The 20,889-nt window shown below is 37.4% G+C and overlaps 1 protein-coding gene across 3 annotated transcripts; it reads right to left on the bottom strand.

The window, feature by feature from the left end:
• Positions 1–9,635: 9,635 nt before the first annotated feature.
• ETG1 (E2F target protein 1 (ETG1)) lies at positions 9,636–16,343 on the bottom strand. Of its 3 annotated transcripts, none has more exons than XM_089448354.1 (15): positions 16,165–16,343; positions 15,894–16,079; positions 15,494–15,607; positions 15,040–15,153; positions 14,013–14,141; positions 13,860–13,904; positions 13,641–13,760; positions 13,343–13,501; positions 13,141–13,215; positions 11,837–11,956; positions 11,304–11,509; positions 11,011–11,146; positions 10,696–10,923; positions 10,523–10,590; positions 9,636–10,430 (listed from the first exon to the last, which is right to left on the bottom strand). In XM_089448354.1, the coding sequence occupies exons 2-15, from the start codon at positions 16,059–16,061 to the stop codon at positions 10,310–10,312; spliced, it is 1,803 nt and encodes a 600-aa protein (XP_089304480.1). In that variant the 5' UTR covers positions 16,062–16,079; positions 16,165–16,343; the 3' UTR covers positions 9,636–10,309. The 3 variants fall into 3 exon arrangements, with proteins under 3 accessions (XP_089304480.1, XP_089304481.1, XP_089304482.1); XM_089448355.1 differs by having other exon boundaries at positions 16,217–16,238; XM_089448356.1 differs by having other exon boundaries at positions 15,040–15,147; positions 15,894–16,340.
• Positions 16,344–20,889: the final 4,546 nt, after the last annotated feature.

Here is a 20,889-nt window from a genome sequence, read left to right as displayed (position 1 = left end):
GCATTGCTTAATGTGTCGATCATGCCATGTATTTTCTCGAGCCTTTGCACCTGCTAATGAAAGCCTGCCAAAAAGCGATCTTCTTCTAACTCAAGTATCTACGTGAGGCGTTCTTCCATTATATCTCGATCTGCCATCTCTGTGACTACAACAATCCTCAAACTGGGCACTATGTACTCTATTGGCATCACCGCTTCTTGTCCATAAATCAATCGAAATGGTGTCTGTCCAGTGAACCTCTTACGGGTAGTCTTATATGCCCATAGAACAACTGGTATGTGCACATCCCAATCGTTTGTATTTGCATTATAGATCTTTGTCAAAGCATTCTCCAAGATCTTATTGAAAGCTTCAATTGTTCCATTTGCTTGAGGATGATACGGCATGTTTTTCTAATGATACATATGGAATTCTTCAAGTAAAGCAGCAATTGTTTCATTCAGGAAATGTGAACCCTTGTCGCTCATCAAAATCTTAGGATAGCCAAACCTAAACAGAATGTACTCAAATATAAACTTCGCAGTTGTAGTTGCACTGCAATCCTTCACGAGTTGCGCCTCAACCCACTTGTTCAAGTATTATGTCATTGTGATTATGTAGCGTGCTCCTGTCTTCTTTCCCAGTGGCTGAATAGGTCCCACAAAATCTATTGCCCATTTGTCAAAGGCTTGTAATGAGACTTGCGAGGTCAGAGGCAATTCATCCTCCGCGATGGCTTCCCGGTCCTCTGACATGCATTGCATTCCCTACAGTACTCCTTGGAATCTTTGTGCACAGATGGCCACCACAACCTAGCTCGTAGGATCTTTTGTGCAGTCGTTTTTCCTGCATAATTTCCTCCAGCAACTCTTCCATGTGCTTCAACGAGGTTACTTTATCTTTCATAATCCGGTACATACCTGCAGAACTTCATCCAAGCCCATTTTATACAAGTGCACTGCAATTACGGAGAAATATGCGGCCTTGACCACCAACTCCTTCTTCTATGGCGTCATATATCCTTCAGGGGCTACACCTGTAGATAGAAATTAGATTATATCCGCAAAATGTTCATTTGCAATGCGCACACCAAAGAGTTTCACATCAGGCAATCCTTCATCAAGATTTGTCGGTTCTTCGCCATTCTCATTCCATGAAAGGTGATCGCGTCCAGCATTTAATCTCCCTGGGTTCACAATCACTTCGAAGTTGTACTCTTAAAATAGCAGTAACCACTTACAAATTTTTCCTCGCAACACAAGCTTGTTGACCAGGTACTTCAAAGCTGAATGGTCTGTATACATTTTGAATTGCGCACCCAACAGATTGTTAGGTAAAATTGACTCAAGGTTTGAGTCAACGTTGACCTGGTTAAATAGTAGTGATTTTGGGCATATGGTATAGTGTACCCATGGTATTATGGTCTGTGGTATCGCATGTAATGGAGCCTATAAAAGGTTGGCAATAATTCATTCTAATGTAACCCTGGAGGTGAGTGGTGAAGGTTCACTTAGCCGGATTGCCCACGTTTTGGCCAATGCTAATGAGATCTCATTGAGTTGGGTTTTCCTTGATAAATATTATGCGTATAATATTTATGTGTATTGTTGTTGGTTATTTTATTTTTCATCTTTATAAATCTCAGTAAATCTCAGTGATAATTTATCTTTCTACAGTAAATTTCTTAAAAACTGGTATCAGAGCTAAGTTGGCTTCAGAAGAACGTTTTTTGTTGCCAAGGGTTTGTATTGGCATGGTATATAGAGAGATAATTTGAGTTTTTCTTGCAGATCTGGATCAAAAGCCATAGATTGTGAAGCAAAGTTGCACACTATTGGGTCATGAGAGATTCAATGGATGAAGAGGATATGTGCACGTGGATTAATTAATTGATGAACCATGTACATGAAAAGAACGCCTAAATAATTGGTGGTTACAGCGGCTGGTGACCCATGTAATTCGGTAGATGGGTTCTTTTTATATGGACATTGATGTCAGATGTACAAAGGCAGCAACAAGGGTAAACAAAATAAAAATATTATAATGGAGTGAAATAGCCGCATGAAAACAACTAGAAGAGAATTCTTGGGTGCGCAAGGCTGCTAACAAAGATACTTAATTTGATTTGCACAAGGAAAAATAAACATTGATGGAGGCAAAGAAGAGATTTGTGGATTCAAGAGCTTCCACATCAAAGAATTAGAGTGCACGAACATAAAACCCTGAAGAAATCATTGTTGCACAAGAAACAAAGCCTTCAGTATTGACATGCTTCTTACAAACTTGCATGAAGCTTTTAAGGGACCAGAAAGCGGTGCAGGGACTGCAAGAGTTAATAGACAACTGCGCTAGCAAGGGTAAGCCCTGCGTAAACAACACGCAATAAATAAAGTAGAGAAAAGTAAGAAAATGACTAGTCGGGAGATTAGATTTACTTCACAAATTAGAAAATTTGAAATGGACCAAGTGATCCTAGATTTGAGATCTAATGCAAACGTTTTGCCTAAACAAACCTGGGAAAGAATGGGAAATTTGATGCTATAGTGGTCCCCAATTCAACTACGAATGGCGAACCAACAAAAGATTATTCATATGGGACTTCCACACGCAGTAATTGTAGACATTGAAGGGGTGCATGCTATAGCTAAATTTGAGGTAATCGAAGTAGTGGATGATAATAATCCTTACCCGGTGTTGCTTGAAATCGATTGGGCGTTTGATATGAATGCAGTCATCAACACGAAGAAGCGCAACATGATGTTTGAAAAAAAGGAATTAAGAGTCATTGTCCCATTGGATCCAACAGAGGGTGCGCGGTATACTAAACCAATCCGAGATTACTATGAAGAGGATAATATTGAATAGATCCATAAGCTTACTACATGAAACAAGGATTGGATCAATCCTATGACGAATGGAAGCATTACTGGGAAAATGATAGCTCTTGCAACTCGGATTCAGATGAGGAGCTCGAGCATTGGCATAATAGATTGCATGAAGTATCAACGTTACAATGCAAAAAACTTACTAAATCACTCCGGTGTATATCCACTGAGGTACGCAACTTACCATATGATGATGGCTTAGATGTATATTTGTTTTTTGATCAATTTAAAAGGGATGTACCGAAGGAGCATCGGTTCCAGGTATTGGAGATCACGCTAAGAGCTACTCATGCTAGATGGTGTGGTACACATAAGAACAATTTTGTACACTGGAAGGAGTACTGAAGGATGATGAAGTTGCGATTTGGCTACAAATACCTGCATTACTGAAAAGTATACAGGGAAGGATGATGAAGTTGCGATTTGGCTACAAATACTCGCATCACTGAAAAGTATACAGGGAAGGATGATCCGGGCGAGCATCTAGCTCGATGGACGAAAGCACAGGGAGAGGAACCACAACCTGAATGGGTACATATACTCTGCCATACCTTGGATACTATTCCGATGAATTGGTATTTGGAAGCAGAGCTGCGACATGGAATCGTGGAGTGGGACATTCTGAGGGAAAACTTTCTACTAACATTCAGTTTTGAGGACAGATTCAAATGTATTGATGAAGCATTATAGAAAATCAAGGTTGCAATATTCAAAACGCTTTTAGAGCCTATCACATGGGTACAACCTAACTGAAGCATGCAACTGTGCCATGCTCTAGAATGTTGCAATGTTACCACAGAAGAGGGTGAAGAAGACCCCAGAAATATCAGTATCCATGAGTCAGAAGGACAATGCGAAGTCGTTGGGCCTGCGGTAGAGGTCCTTAACATTTCAAAACCATTGAAAACCAAGCAAGTGAAAATTGGGTCGAAAACGCAGCCAAAGTTCACGAATATAGGTGATCACTGGGATGAGGACACGATGGACAAGGTTGCGGAATTATTACGGGAATATCAAGACTTGTTTCCAACAAAGTTCTCTAATCTAAAGGGGATAGTAGGCGATCTGGGTGTTATGAAGATCAATCTGAAGCCAGATGTGAAACCATTGAAGCAACATCCATATCAATTGAATCCTAAATACAAAGAAAAAGGGCGCGAAAAACTGGATAAAATGCTTGCACAAGAATTATTGAGCTTGTAGAAGAATCGCACTGGGATATCCCTATGGTGTTTCAGGAGAAGACGACAAAGGGTGAAATCAAAATCTGCATAGATCTCAAAAAGTTGAACGATACTTGTGTACATGATCCTTTCCCTACGCCATTCATAGATGAAGTCTTGGAGAACATTGGTGGTTAAAAAGCATACTCTTTTATATATCAATTCTCAGGATATCACCAGATCAAGATCGCACCAAAAGATCAAAGTAAGACTACCTATAACACAGAGTGGGGCTCTTTTCAGTGTACAGTTATGCCCTTTGGACTTAAGAATGCCCTTGCGATCTTTTCTAAGGTGATAGTCGCAGCCTTTAAGGAATTTATTCAAGTTTTTTTGGAAGTCTACTTTAATGATTGGACGATGTTCGGATTATTTTAAAAACATGTTTCAAGTCTTTGCTTAATGCTGCATATTTGTAGGAAGTCTCAGATCTCCCTAAATCTAAAGAAGTGTATATTTTGCGTACCATATGGGATACTTTTGGGCCATGTTGTTTGTAAGAAAAGGTTGATGGTGAACCCTGCTAAAATTGCAATTATTATCAATTTGAAGCCCCCAAGGAATGTAAAATAGTTGCACACAACATTGAGCCATACATGATACTATAGAAAGTTCATTACTGCGTCCATGGATAAATTATTGAAGAAAAATGCGACATTTTGTTGGGATGACGATTGCTAAAAAAGCTTAGATGTTTTGAAGGAAAATATGGTTACAAAACCTATTTTAGTATTCCTCGATTGGAAGAAATAATTCCATGTACATGTGGATGCATCTTGGATAGTGTTAAGAGCAATGTTAACCCAACCAAGAATAGGAGATATCGACCATGCGATTGCATTTGCAAGCAGAAAACTATCTAATGCAGAGAAAAATTATTCAACCACTGAACACGAAAGGTTGGTGATGGTATATGCACTCCAGAAGTTCATGCACTATCTGTGTTAAGAAATTTACTGCATAGAGATAAATTATTAATGAGATTTACATAGATGAATAATAAAATAACTAGCAACAATAGACATAAATATTATACACATAATATTTATCCATGAAAACCCTAAATCTGAGAAAAAACCCAACCTAATGAAATCTCATTAGCATTGACCAAAACCGTGGTCAATCCGACCAAGTGAACCTTCACCACTCACCTCCAAGCCTACATTACAATGAAATATTGCTAGCCTCTTATAGGGTCCATTACATGCAATACCACGAACCATAATACCATGGGTACACTATACCATGTGCCCAAAATCACTACTATTTAATCAAGTCAACATTGACTCTAACCCCGAGTCAAATTTACCTAACAATTCCCCTCTTAAACTTGACTTGGGGTTCTTTGACTAAATCCAACCAAAACCTACTAAATGAGATAATCCCGCTCACTCTAGCCCTTACCCCTTTCAAAGCCTTTACCTAGGGTTTGTTAACCCAACATCCCCCTATTACATAAGTCTAAACCAAACTTTACTGGTAATTACCCAAAGGTACGCATGCCTTACCAAGCCTTACAGTGGTATGCCCATTTACATGAGCTTTGCTTTTTTGGTATGTTTTCCGATCAAATTTGATAGGGATTTGTTGGAATCACAATTTGAATTTTGAATTCTCCACACTCTGAGTGTCGTAGTGGTCTTTCATGGTTGAATCCATTTATGCAATGAAAAACACATTTTAAGCAACAAAATATCACAATTTGACCAAAAATTATTTCATCAAATTTCAACCAAAAACTCTAAAACATATAATAATTAAGCAATGCTTTTTTAAATGGCGTAGTCTACTTGTTATATGTTTTTAAGTTTTTCCAAGCATATTTTCAGCGAATTCACCCATAATCCGACAAAAATTTGTTGGAATCACAAATTTAAATTATGAACTTTCCACAATATGAGTGTCGCATGGGATTTTTCAAAGTGTTAAATCCATATATGAAGTCAAAAAAACATTTTAAACAACAAAATATCTTGATTTGACCAAAAATTATTTTGTCAAATTACAACAAAATACTCCAACTTATAATAGCCAGACAATGCCTTTTTATATGTCAATCTACTTGTTATATGTTTTGGAGTTTTTCTGGACTTATTTTCGATTAAACTAGCCCAAAATACAACAAGAATTGTTGGAAACGCAATTTTGAGTAGTGGACTCTCTACAATCCAAGTGCACCAAGGGTTTTTTAGGGTGTTGAATCCATATATGCAATCTAAAACAAATTTTAAACAACAAAATATTATGACTTGACCAAAAATTATTTCATTGGATTCCAACTAAAAACTCCAAACCGTATAATAATTAGACACATTTTTATATACCATAGTCTACTTGTTATACATTTTGGAGTTTCTCCACGCATACATCTTTGAATTTGTCTAAAATCCAATAGGGGTTTCATTGAACTCTCCACAATTTGAGTGCCCTCAAGGTACTTAATCCATATATGCAATCAAAGTTGTGTAGCTACATCATCTTGCAGCTTTTATTGTGTACAACATCAACTTAAAAATTGACATGTACCTTTGGAGTAGAGCACTTGTGTAAGATGACAAGTATTTATAAGTTCTTGCAAGGGTTTGAAGTCACATTGCATTATTGCCTCCTTGATCTCCCATATAGATGGTGTAAGGAGATAGTCATAATTAAAATCATTGTGTTTATTAATTAATATCATTGTGTTTATTATTATTTCACTCATATAGAAATGTGACTAAGTAACAACACACTAGTCATCTTCTCCTTATTAGATCTTCATTGGTACTTGAACCCTCTCTTGGGTTTACTAAATTTTCATTATCTTTTTGAAAAAATTGAAGTCTAGGGTTAGGATTTCATCCTTTAGAGGGCTGAGATTACGGTTTTGAAATGAAACCCCAAGTTTATTTGGTAAAGGCATCTTACCTTGGATTTGCCTGAATGATTCATGCATGTTGGAACTCTTTAGTTGAATGAGGGTTTTGATTGATTTTCCACTACTCTGGTTTTGGAGTGTGATAAGCTTATTTTACATACAACAATTTCATCTTATACATATTAAGTTTTTAATGGTCCAATACTAGTGTAAATTGTGAATATAATTTTCAAACGTTCATTTTCTCCATTTTCACTATTGTTCTTACCATTGCAAAAGAGTTTTTAGATCTAAATTTTGCATAACATTGTCCAAGAGGAGGGTTAAAACTTATCAAAACACTTCAATATTTTCTACTTGGATTACCTAGAAGGTTGGGTTTTTAAATATTGAAATATTGTTTTGTTTTGTTTACTATATATATATGGATAGAAGGAGAGAGAGAGCAATTAGTTAAATGGTTTAACATCATAATTGAAAAATAAACATTGTTTCACTATTGTTCTTACCATTGCAAGAGTATTTAGATCTAGATTTTGCATGACAACATTATCCAAGAGGGTTGAAACTTGTCAAAACACTTCAATCTTTTCTCCTTAGATTACCTAGAAGGTTGGGTTGTTAAATATTATAACACTGTTTATTTTATGCTATTGTTTTGTTCGACATTTAGTAACAAATCTAAGGTTGAAAATTCACGAGATTTAGACCTATAAAAACCTACTTAGAGGTGTAATTTTTGTTTTGCATTAGATTATTGTATGAATTCCCACATGGTTTCAAAGCATTTTAAATTTTTCTACATTTACTTTTCAATGGAGATATAATTTGAATCTCGTAAAAAAGTCAAATGGAAAATTGTAAAATTTGCTCTTCTCTATTTCAATCAAGGGTTAAGTTGAACAAGGATGTGGTTCTCTCAGGCCCTTGCTACTCTACACAAGCAACTTGTTGAGAGGATTATTTAACTCATAGCAACCCTAATATTTCCTTTATTAATCTTTGGGACTCTAGGTTCATTTAATATCCACACAAGCCATTTGAAAGTAATTCAAGGATTTAACAATGAATCTAACCATCCAAAGGGTTTCCATAGTCCAACATATGAGATATTGCTTAAGATTATTTACACAAAGCAATTTATTAACTTATATAACCCATATCAACGAGTATTAGTTGCAACTGACCAAATTTTCATTATTTTTGAATTGTTCACTTACCACTTATTAGATCAAGTAATGCTCACACAAATGAAAAGGTGGGGTTGAAATTACTCACACAAATGAAAAGGTGGGGTTGAAATTACTCACACAAGTGAAAAGGTGGGGTCGAAAATAACAAAATGAATAACATAGCATTTATCTATGTACAAAACAACTTGGTATTAAATATTTCTGAAATTCAAAATTTGATGGGAAAGACCAAAATTCAAGTTCTAAATAAGCTTTCATATAAAATTTAATTTGATTGTTGATCATGTGAAACATAGTTGTTATTTCCTTAAAAAGCATTGTAACTTAGTAAGATAGAACTAATGAACACAAGCATGAAAGCATTTTGAATTCACACCCTTATGGAAGGGATTAAATTTTCTCATATAAAGTGTAATACAAATTGCTCATGATTTCATCACACAAAATAAAATGAAAATTTAAATTCACACCCCTATGGATGAGCTTAAAATTTCTCATATAGAGTAATATAAATTGCTCATGATTTCATCACACAAAATAAGATGAAAAATATTGAGCTTCTTGCGCACTATTCCAAATATTTGATTGAAAAATATGTCACATATTTTGTGTATATTGCAATAAAGGATTAAATTGTAAATTACAAATTTGATGTGTGCCTAAACTTCATTAAAGAGAAATGCTAAGATAACAATGCCATTGGCGTATATGAGAAGTTATGTTGAAAAAGGGAGGTTAGAATTTGTTAATTAAACCCAAATTTTGGTACCAATGCCTCAATTAAAAACCCCACCAACCCACTAAAAGGTTTCAACTAAAACCCATCAAATGATTTTGATGATTTTGACCTAGCTAATTGCAATCCATTGGGTATAAAAACAGACCAAAAATCACTAGTGTCGCCGCTTTAAGGCTGCTAGAGTGATTAAACTTGAATAAATCAAGCACGTTCTAAGAATATTTGTTGCACTCGAAGTGCATAAATAAATGATCAAAAGATGAAAAATAATGTGAATAGTGCCCTTGTGCACTTTTTGTTTCAACTTTATTTTACAATTTTGCAATGCACCTGTGATTTCTGACATGTGCAACAAATTCGACTATCATAACCATACGGAATTGAAGGAGTTGTATGAATGAAGAATATATTGTTATGCTGCCTAAATCGATACTCTTAGAAACAAATTAAGCGTTTTCTAGTTTAAAAAGTATTGTTGAAATTATCATGTGATTCTGACATGTGCAACAATTTCAACTATCATAACCATATGGAATTGAAGGAGTTTCATAAATGAAGAATATATTGTTAGGTTACCTAAACAAATTAAGTGTTTTCTAGTTTAAAAAGTATTGTTGGAATCATTACATGCATGTTGTTGTTTATTGACTTTAAAATATTTTTGATATAAAGCAGTCAATCATTTGAACCTAGATCTCATGACTTGTCATAGAATAGCAGAGTGTCTATTCACCTCATCAACATTGCTCGAAAATAAGATGAAAAAGGGCAGAAACTAACTTTATGAATAACTTAATATTCCTCACAGGAGACATCTTAATGGAAATCAGCTGATACTTACATTCTTGAATCTAATAAAATTTCCCTTAAACAGTGGAAAAATCTTAGTGTATTTAAACACCCATGCCAAGCTGAGATCAGGGATGTCTGAAAAACAGATTTATATTTGAGCCCTAGCCCTTGCCAGCTCAAACTCAAAATATTGATGAGGTAGGTTTAAGTTATGTGTAAAGAACAGTGTCAATTTAGGTCCATGGAAGAACAAGTCACCACGCTGTTCTATTCCTTAATCAGCATTTATAGATCTTCAAAAGCTTACTGCTGACCCAAGGATACTCTGACTATAGCAAATTTCTCATTTTCTTCATCAAATAAAAGTCAAACTACCTATGTTAGCGAGAGACAATTCCAAAGGTCATGTGCCTCATCCTGTGGACATTTATATAAGTACATCATAAAACCATCACTGCCAGAAACTATTATAGTTTACATAGCAAACTAATCCCTGCTTGCCGGGTATTTGCAATTGAATTTTACAAAACCTTGTGTGCACGAGAAAAATGTAACCAAAAAAAGTGCACTTAGGGCCTACCCACTATTGCATATACTTGCCAACCTTTTCTGCAGTAGTGGTACAATTCTAATCATAAATCTCATGCAGCACAAAGCCTAGCAGAACGCTGCTTCTCGAGATCCTTGACTATTTGCCAGTGATCAGAAGATAATCTCCTTTCCCCATAACTCAAAGAAACCAAGCGTGCCATGGTAAGCCATCTGCAAGACAGTATCAGAGTAATGATAAGGGTCACAATTTTTACTAGCTTATAGAATGCAAGACAACGCAATTAAAGGTTGCAAAGCCAAACCTGCTGAAAACCTCGGTGCCAATAGATCTATCATCTTGCCTAGCTGCTACCATATCATCTTCAACTACCTGCAGCATATAACAGTCAAATTATATGTAAAATTGAAGTCTAATGATCGGTTTCACCAGCCTATAGGAATATTGGATTGTACATGCAAGATTATTTAACAATACCTGCTGCATGGCAGCCTCAATGGTATGGTCCAATGATTTTGTCGTACTCAAGTACAGTCGCCATTGTTGCTTCTCCAATGGACTTGCACTTAAGGGACCCACATCTGATGTAGGTCTGTAAGGGAGCACTAAATCAGCTGGAAACATATTAGACTTCCCATCTGACAGTACAAGAACTTGAATATCAGCTGGCATGTCCATTGTGTAATATTGAAAATCATACTCCACCTGAACAAACCATCAAGAATGAGGTCAGTTTTAATAAAAGGTGCTGATAGGTTGAAATAAATGGTTGCGTTGAGTGAACAATACTACCTTTTGCCACTCCAACATATTCCTAAATATCTGAACATTGTGAATCCCTGTTGAATTTAAAGTTCCAGCTTTCAATTGGGTCTCGTCAATTGTCAGGTGAGTTCCTGATGCTAGCTGCAAGGCACCAGTTACAAGCCTGTACAAAAATATGCTCAGGAAGTTTTAATATATTATAATAAAATATTATAGCTGAAAAGAATTTATAACAAAATCAAAGACCTGAAAAAGCTTGACATGCAAAAACAAAATAAGTCAAAAAGACAGTGTACATGGTATGAGATCACATGCTATACCTATTTGTTTGGTAGTTTTTCCGTGGTGCAACTGAAGCCTTATTGAGATACTCTATTGTTAAAGGGACAAAATGTGAACAAGGTAGCAGTTCTTGAATAGCCTCAGCCAATATCTTGGTAAACTGACACCCATTTGCTGCTCTTCCAATCTCTGTCAAATTCAAAGACAGCTTGCCCACTGCAACAGGCTCAACTCTGGCATGAACCTGCACAACATCAATTTCAAATATTACACTCGCAGTTAAAATGGAAGTGCTCACTAAAATGTTCCAGGGAGTATCACCCTCAATCTCCCACAAATAATACAAGCATGCACATCATTGGCAAACATACAGAGCTACATTAATTGTTCCACATTAGGCATTAATATTATTACAAACACCAAGGCCAGATAAAAACAGCCATGGCAAGAGGATTAGGACAAACCAGACACTAGACAAGTCAACAAATTCCAGACAAGTAGGAAATTATACTTGGAAGAATGGCAACAAGGGCCATTCAAAATCCACTTTGCTCCGAGGGCCAGTTCTTACCTGTGAGAGAATGTGTAACAGGAAATAATGTGCTGCAAGAGAATCTCCTCCAAAGACAGTTGTGAGGCTTTGGAGCAAGGACTCTCTCAATTCCCTCATCACAAGCGATGTTGAAGGCACCTGCAAAAATACTAATCACTCAGTAACGTTCTGGATATTATTAAATCACATGAAACACTCAGCACAAGTGACCAGAATGGGCACAGGAGATAAATTGATTAGAACACACTACTCACAAGGCAAGAAAAAAATAGGCACAAGAGGATAAAGCAATTCAGATTGAATAACTGGAATGTGTGACAATTACTACTTATGGTCATCCAGATGGTGTATCCAAAAGAAATTCAAACAAAAACTAAATCAGTTGAGAGTGTCTAATCCAAACATACATGAATGCACTCTAAGTGGAATACAGCAAATAAGCTACTGAGAATTGTCAACTCTCATAATGGTAACTGAACTAAAGGTCAATGCGACATAAAAAGGCACAAAATAAGGAAGATAAATATGCAATCAAATGCACAAGTACAAGTAATATATAAATGATAGCTGAAATCATGGGCACAGTAAAAACTAACAACGAGTCAGACCAACAATAGAAATGCCAAATTTTTATCAAAGAGGTTATGGTCAAGTAGTAAATCAAGTAAGGTTTTTTCATAGAGACCTGAATTCAGACCCCTGGAAAAATGTGTGTTAGCGTCGCCAATTGTGTTGCTATATTCTGATATCTTATAGCTAACCAAGATAAGGCAGTTTGTCATGGTCAACATATCTCAATGTACAAGACAAGGTGCAAGTCGTGTGAATTTGACAGAAAGGGTGCTTCTCTATTGTGTCATCTACACAAAAAGTAGACTTCGTTTCATAAATGAGAAGCTAAGACAGATAGTCATGGGCAACATATCTCAATGGACAACACCAGGTGCAAGTCCTGTGTGAATTTGATAGAAAGGATACTTCTCTGTTGTGACAGCTACACCAAAAATAGAGTTCATTTAATAAAAAAAGGGCCATAATAAAAAGAGAAAGAAATAGCATTGTTTTGGCAAAAGGAATAATGATTAAAAAGCAAGAATTTCCTGTGGCAGCACCCATAATATGAGGGGAGCTAGTGAAAATAACTCTTCCATACACCATGAAAAACGTACACAGAAGAGACCTCTGAATCCATTCATTACGCACCATGAAAGACATACAAAGAAGATACCTCTGAATCAGATCATTACGCCAAGCAAACAGATGATACAAATCGCATTATAGGTTATATCCACTTAACACACCCATTTGGCAACATTATTTACCTCAGAACTTTCATATAACGAGGCCAAATTGCCACTAGAGAGCTTCCGTATTGTGATACAGTGCAGGCGAGGTACCTGTAGAATGCAACCTATAAGAACCATTTAAATCTTAAATGCATGCTAATTATCTAGTATCACAAGACAGACATACTAAGTTCTTCTTATAGCATAATTAGAGTCCAAACATAACAAGAAGGCCAACCTTGCTAGCAGGCAAATGCCTTGAAATATCCTCATCAAACAGGGAATTCCCAGTAGTGTCTTGAACGATGGGGGCTGATAGCTCAGGATCAAAGGTGAACACACCAATGAACTCTGCAATATCATTTAGCTTCAGTTCTGCATCCAGACCATCATACATCTGAAAGAAGGAATGAACCTCAAGGTCATGTCTTCCAGTCAAAACAAAACAATCTTCAAAGTTATCAATAATATGTAATCAGACAATTCACAAATATTGATCACTGTCCAAAAGTCTAAAATCTGAAAATACAGTATACCTTGACCAGGCAGGGTAGTGATTTGGTCTCACCAAGTGGCATGTTGAGGTCAAACTCAATTCCATTGGACTGCCCCTCATGGGTTTCCATCGGACAACATGAAGCAACTCCCTCTTCACGCTGGTATAGAAACAACTCAGTTATTCCATTTGCAAGCTGGCTGATGTACTCTTCTCCGTTGAAGATTTAAAAACAAAGACAATAAAGAGACAAAATTACCTGTCTCTTGACCTCATTTGATGCCCCAACTTCAACATCCATTGACTGCAATAAGGTAACCAAGTAGTTCGTTATTTTCTGGAAAGAACACCTTGCAGGACATCCAACTCACACAAACTAGTTTAACAAATAGTAGAAAGACTTTAAAACTACCTCAGTATCCATTGTTGCATCAGATGCATCACGTTCACGCTTCCCCCTCTGTTGTGTAGGAATACTTCCCAATGCAATGCAGTCTTTGAAAGTAGAAGCTTCTCTCACCCATGTATTCTCTCCAGGAACCTGATACAATTCCAAGGAATAATGTATCATTTTATTTTCCCACCAAAAAGATGAGGATGCTCAACCAATTGAAAAACAACCAATCACTATAATTCCTTTCAAAGTTACGGTATTGATTTATTGTTTGCAAACACTAGGTGCCATTACAACAGTATTCTGTAGATAGCACTAGGCAACATAACAACAGCATTCTGTAAATACCACTAGGTGTATTTACGACAAAATCCGGAGCAGATGAGAAAGTAGCCGAAGATAGGCACCCAGTACAAGGCACAAGAATCACTCAGGTAAATTCCTGCCAGAGCCACTATTACTTTTGCCAGAAGGTAATGTTATCCCTTGCCATGTCAAGGGCCAAGGCAAATCACCTAATTGAACCCTGCTCAGGCAAGAGATTTCAGGATCTTACCTTCACATAGTTCAGGAAGGCGATTAACCCATATAATCTTGACAAATCGACAAGGGTAACTAAAGTAAAAGTTGTCACCACGGGGTGCCCCTAATAGTTGCTACCTGACTGCTCTTGACAAATCGACAAGGGTAACTAAAGTAAACGTCGTTGTCACTAGTGTGCCTCTAATAGTTGCTACCTGAATGCTCCTTTTAGCACATAATTTATTACTTTATGCAATATTATGCTCTTCCAGGAGGAAGTCAAAACGGTAGCTCAGCCTGAGATATCACTAACACCCTGAGGAATGAGATCTGAGCAATTAACACCCCTCTTATAGTTCCATCATAGGCAATTTCTTTAGGCAAACCCAACAACTTCGCCCTGATCATAAGTTAAGCAACTACCGGCCAATTCACGATCTCACAAATTCAAGCTACCTGGAAACTCCGTATCAAGCTTCTAAACAAAACCATAAATTTAGATTCGATTGGATTTGTTACTCACGGGAACACAGTACAGAAGACGACGATCCCACATTTCCATTTGTGCGTTTGGCGCCATTTGCACAGAGGCAACGTCTGCATACTTATTCGTTCTCCATGACGAACCATCCTGCAACTCCGATATGAAATGAACACATGAAAAATAGTATTTGTTTAGAGGAAAAAATAATAAAAAAGGCCAAGTCAAAAACCTTTTAAGAGCTTAGAGAACCATTCCTACATTTATTTAACCCTACTCCTTAACCCTTCCAGCATTATCCCTCTAAACCTGAATCTCAACACGTCCAACACCATGTAGCCCTAAATCCAGATCACCGCAATCAAAAGGTTTTCAGAGGCCTATTCAACCGAAACCGTAAACAATATCAAGCAAACACTGCAAGCAATTCAAGTTCGAAATCCTAATTCTCCATACCGGAAACGTTAAATGATCCTGAACACACAAAGCAAATTACCTTGAAAGCGCCAATATAAAACTCTGTTTCGAACATATCTTGCACCATTCCACGAAATCGTACGAGAGAATTGTGCTGAATGGAGTCTAGCTTCACAGAATTTAATTCCGGGATCTGTTAATGAAAGCCATTAAAAATTCATTACCCAGCGCCCAGCACTTTACGAAAAGCCTAATCATAAAGCTTTCAAACCCTGATCGAAAATATGTTAAATCCGGATCTCCACATATTCAAACCCTAGCCATCTACGCTTTCATTAAAAATTCATGACCCAGCGCCCAGTGCTTTACGAAAAGCCTCATCATAAAGTTTTCAAACCCTGATCGAAAACATGTTAAATCCGTATCTCCAAACATTCAAACCCTAGCCATCTATTTTTCATCGTGTACAGAAAACTTACTCGCAGTAGACCCCCGTCCTGGAAGATAAACTTGTGGAACAACTCGGCCGCTCCCCAGTCGCCCCTTCCAAGCTTCGACGGATCAGCCCCTGCGGAGACGGCTTTATCAAACATGAATCTTACGGCACCCAGAGGATTTCTCAAGCAATCAAATGCGGGACCCCCCATTGGAGATTAATTCGATATCTGGTAGCAAAACAGCCTGTGTCAGTTCTGAATTAGCAGAATGTTTCGCCTGAAAGAAAATATGGCATGAAAGTTTCGTGGGCACCGGCTAAAAGAACACGAATTTTGAACCTATACGCGTGGTTTGATGGATTTACAGCAGCTAACGAATTCTGTCGCCGAAAAAGAACCTCTCGACGGGTTTTCTGCATAGAATTTCTCTGGGCTATTGGCTTTGGCGCCAAAAAGATGGCGGGAAATGTTTTCCCGCCTTTTGGAATTGTTTTCCCGCCTCTTTTTGGCGCCAGAATGATCCCTCTCGTAGTAGTTTAGCTGATTTTTATTACTTTAATTATTTAATAATTAAAATATGTATTTTGGTTATTTAAGGATTGCTTATTACTACTTGCTATTTAGGTAGTTGATGGGGTTTGAATGGTTGAGTGGGTAATAAAAAGGGAAATGAAAGTGAAAATGTTGTGTTAAAATAGTATATTTTGGTGAGCATTTTATTTAGTTGTCTATAATGAATATGATTGATATATGTTGACACCTAATCCTCAGCGGTTGGGTGAACCCAGAATGTGAACAGTCATCAAGAAGATGAACTGATCAGTCACATTCATGTATATAAACAATAGTTACCTAATGAAATAGATCAATCAGTTTTCTTCTGCCAATTCTGGAGTTACCCTGGCCTGACATGGTATCAGAGCACAGGTCCCAGGTTCCTTTTTCTGGCGTGCCTTGTAACTCCTCTGTCCCATATTCTGCCTTCCTGTTTTAGTGTAATTGCATCCGTTGGTTAACGCCTCTGCCTCTGCCAGCGCTCTGTCCTCAAACGGCTCTGTCATTCTGCCACACCTGCGCTGCCCTGAATTCACCCAGAATCCAAAATCGTTCCAGCGTCTCTGGGCTCTGTCCACTAACGCATCTGCCTGGCCTGAACGTTTGTCTGGCCTGTACTTTTGACTCTTTGCACGCATAAAGATTCCATGCTCCTGCGCAGGCCGATTTATTCTTCCTAAACGGCTTTAATGCCCTCTGCGTGACAACGCTTGTCTCTGACCTACATAGATCTGACATTTGAAATTGAACCGTCAAGATACCTGAAGCGCTCCACATCAAGCCTCGAACACATTTGGCTAAAGACTGGTATGATCTGACAATAGAAATCTCTGGTTAACCAAAATAAAATTTAGTGGGGATTTGCCGTCTTGGGTTGTGTTTCCAACATTACGCTTGTTACAGTCATCATGTCGTCTTCGGTTTTGATAAGGATTTGAATTTTTCAAATAATAGGGCTTCAATGCGTTTGTGAGGTGCTGGGTATTAGATGTGTTTGTGAGGGTCTGGATGTAAATTCCCGGTTCATTGAAAGCCGCTCGAGCAAGTTCTTGTTGCTGATAAGTGTGTCTTCATTTTCATAAAGTTGAAAGAAATATAATAAATTGACATGGCGCCCATCGTGGGGAACAAGTAGAGCTCTCTGGTTCAAAGCAAGCCCGGCAGTTTTCCGCTCTACATCAGCGAACAGGCCTTGTTTAAGCGAGGCTCAATTTTCACAATCTAAGCTAAAGCATGTGGCCTGGTAAATTAACGTGCTTTTCAATTATTTAAACTCCCGGCTCTTACCTTTGATTGCAAAATTTTTTGATATATTTTCTGGAGTTAAGGTGAATTCACATTCGGATTTGTGAACTAAGTATAGTTTTTGAGACTTTGAAACTAAGCTCGTGGAGATCAGAAGCACGAACCCGGGCAGGGATATTCTAGTTTTTTGTTTTTGCGTGATCAATTCTTTGTATCTGACTACGTAAAGTTCTGGCACCATGCGTTGAGCTATGGAGCAGCTGAGAATATTCATGAGATTCAAGTAGATCTGTGGGTAGTAAACAGTTACATCTTGCAGACAGAATTGATAATAGACGGGTGCATTGTGTCAGCGTTGTGAAAAGTTTTTTTTTGTGATCTTTCTGCCAAGAGCGACATGCTTTTGCCATTACAAAAGCAAATTTTTGAATAATGGATGTGCTGACCGATTGGTTTCTGGTATCAATTGGTTTCAGTCTTTTTGAATGAAATACTCTTCAAACTCTTTGAACATAGATTTTATCATTTAATAGCAGCAATTAGTCAAGAAAACAGAGCTCCCGCCTGTCATCCTTTCTTGTGAAATTTGGAGAGAATGTCTGAACTTTAACACCGCCATATTTTATTACTGTCTAGAGAATCAAAGGGATTTATGGTGATTTGATTGATTATTTCCCACAGAGATTTTTTTTCACTGTATATCAGCAGAAGTAACTTTTTTACAGAATGCATTCAATCATCTCTATGGTAGGAATAGTTCTCACTGGCAAGGAGAACTATCCTGAATGGTCCCGGATGGTAAAACACACCCTCATCTACAATGAGTTGTGGAAGGGAGTGTGTGTCGGAGAAGGAGACAATGACCCAGTGCAGCCTACATCAGACAAAGAGCTCGTCATTTGGGAAAACAAGAATAGCAAAGCCTATGCATTAATCGCAACATCTGTAAATGAAGAAGTAAGTCGCCATATTTCATCATATTCAACTGCCTTTGAAGCTTTACAAAAGCTGAAAGAACTTTATGACTCACATTCTGCACTTGAAGTTGTTCAGCTCATGATTAAACTCTTCACTCTTGAACTAAAAAATAATGATCCTCTTGCTCTTGCATTTGAAGTAAAATCCATAATGCATGATATCAAATCCACTAAGGTTGAGCTGGATATCCCTCTTATTGCTTTTATCAAGGCACTCTATCCTACTTACTCCAATTATCTTGAGTCTTTACAAGCAAATGGAAATCTTAAAGATATAACCTTTGACTCTCTTGTGAAAAAGTTTGCTGAAAGAGAGAAAGCCTTTGGAAAGAAGACAATCCCTGAATCTTCTGAAGAGACTGTCTGCCTTGCTCATAAAGAAAAGCATCCTGCTCATGATTCTACAAGAGGAAGAGGTGGACGAAGAGGAAGAGGAAGATACTTCAGAGGCAGGGGGGGCAGACACTCTCAAGCAGAAAAGGCAGATCTGCATTGCATTCGCTGCAAACGAAATGGATCACATGATGCTTCTACATGCAAGCTACCATGGGACAAAATTGAGCAGAAAAGAAACCAGCAGAAAGGTAAAACTGATGATACAGACAAAGGTAAAGCACCTGAATCCGCTCACTATATTGAGGCACAATGTAACATTGGAGTAAATGAAGATTTGTTTAATGCTTCACTTGCTTCTTCGAAAAATGATTGGTTGCTTGATTCAGGAGCAACCTGTCATATGACTCATAGGAAAGATTTTTTTGAAGATTTCACTGACAATGTTGATGGAGCAGTATACTTTGCAGATCAATCAAAAATCAAGCCATCAGGGCTTGGCACAATCAGGCTTAAACTGCCTGGTCTTCCAGACTTTCTTCTGGATCATGTTCTATATCTCCCACAGCTCAAGAGAAACTTGTTGTCCTTGGTCCACATCCGTCAGCAAGGTCACTCCATTCATATGTTTGATGGCAAGCTTGAGGTAAGAAAGGCATCTGACCACTCACTTGTCATGAGGGGAATAGAAGAAGAAAGACTTCTTAAACTGCAAGGAACCTCTGCTCATGCACAACATTTCTCATATATTTCTCATCATGAAGAAGGTACACTTCCATCAAGTTTATTATGGCATGCTAGATTTGGACATTTAAACTATGACAGTCTCCGCTTATTGAAGAAAAATGGTGTTGTTGGTTTGCCTACAATCCCTATAAAACATAAGCAATGTGATGCTTGCATTCTAGGAAAGCATAGCAAACAGTCTTTTCATGATTCACATTCAAGAGCACATAGGAAGTTTGAACTCATTCATTCAGATTTATGTGGTCCAATGCCTGTTCCTTCTGCAAATGGAAATAAATATATCATGACATTTATTGATGATTACACCAGAATGTGTTGGGTTTATTTATTGAAGAACAAATCTGATGCTTTTCAAACATTCAAGAATTTTCATAAATGGATTGAAAATGATGCACAATCTCATATTGGGTCTATACGCACTGATAATGGAAAAGAATATACATCAAATGAATTTGAACACTATCTTCGCCAACATGGGATCAAACATCAAACAACTGTGCCTTATAATCCCCAACAGAATGGTGTAGCAGAAAGAATGAATAGAACAATCTTGAATATGGTACGATCCATGCTTTTCTTAAAAAATGTAAAGATAATGTTTTGGGCTGATGTTGTTCTATGTGCTGCATATATAAAGAATAGATGTCCATCTAGTGCTATAAGAAACAAGACTCCTTATGAATTGTGGTATGGACATGTTCCTTCGGTAAAACATCTCAGGATCTTTGGTTCCACCTGTTATGCTTTAATACCAAAGGTACATAGAAACAAACTTGGTGCTAAAAGTCGTAAGTGTATCTTCCTGGGGTATTCAAATACATCTAAAGCATACCGCCTCTATGATGAAGTAAATAAAAAGTTTGTTTTATCTAGAGATGTCATTTTTCTCGAATCATCCAAATCTGACAATGTTGTTGAGCGGCAACTTGATCGCTTGGATAGATTCGCAAAAACAAAATCATTTCAAGAATTTGATAATCAGATTCCACATCTTGAAGGGGGATTCCTATACTAGAACAACATGTGGAATCTTCTTCTGAAGAACAATCTCCCCTGCATGAAACTTCAACAACGGATGATCCTTTAAGTGATGTAATTGATAGAATTGGGAGACTCAATGTTGATTCAGTGCCAACTCAATCAACAGAGGAGCCTGGACCATCTCAGAAAGGTCCCCCAAA

This window comes from Pinus tabuliformis, chromosome X (assembly GCF_031772625.1).
Source record: "Pinus tabuliformis cultivar Carrire ecotype Pingquan chromosome X, CPIR1, whole genome shotgun sequence".
NCBI lineage: Eukaryota > Viridiplantae > Streptophyta > Pinopsida > Pinales > Pinaceae > Pinus > Pinus tabuliformis.
This window is presented reverse-complemented; position numbering and strand designations above follow the sequence as displayed.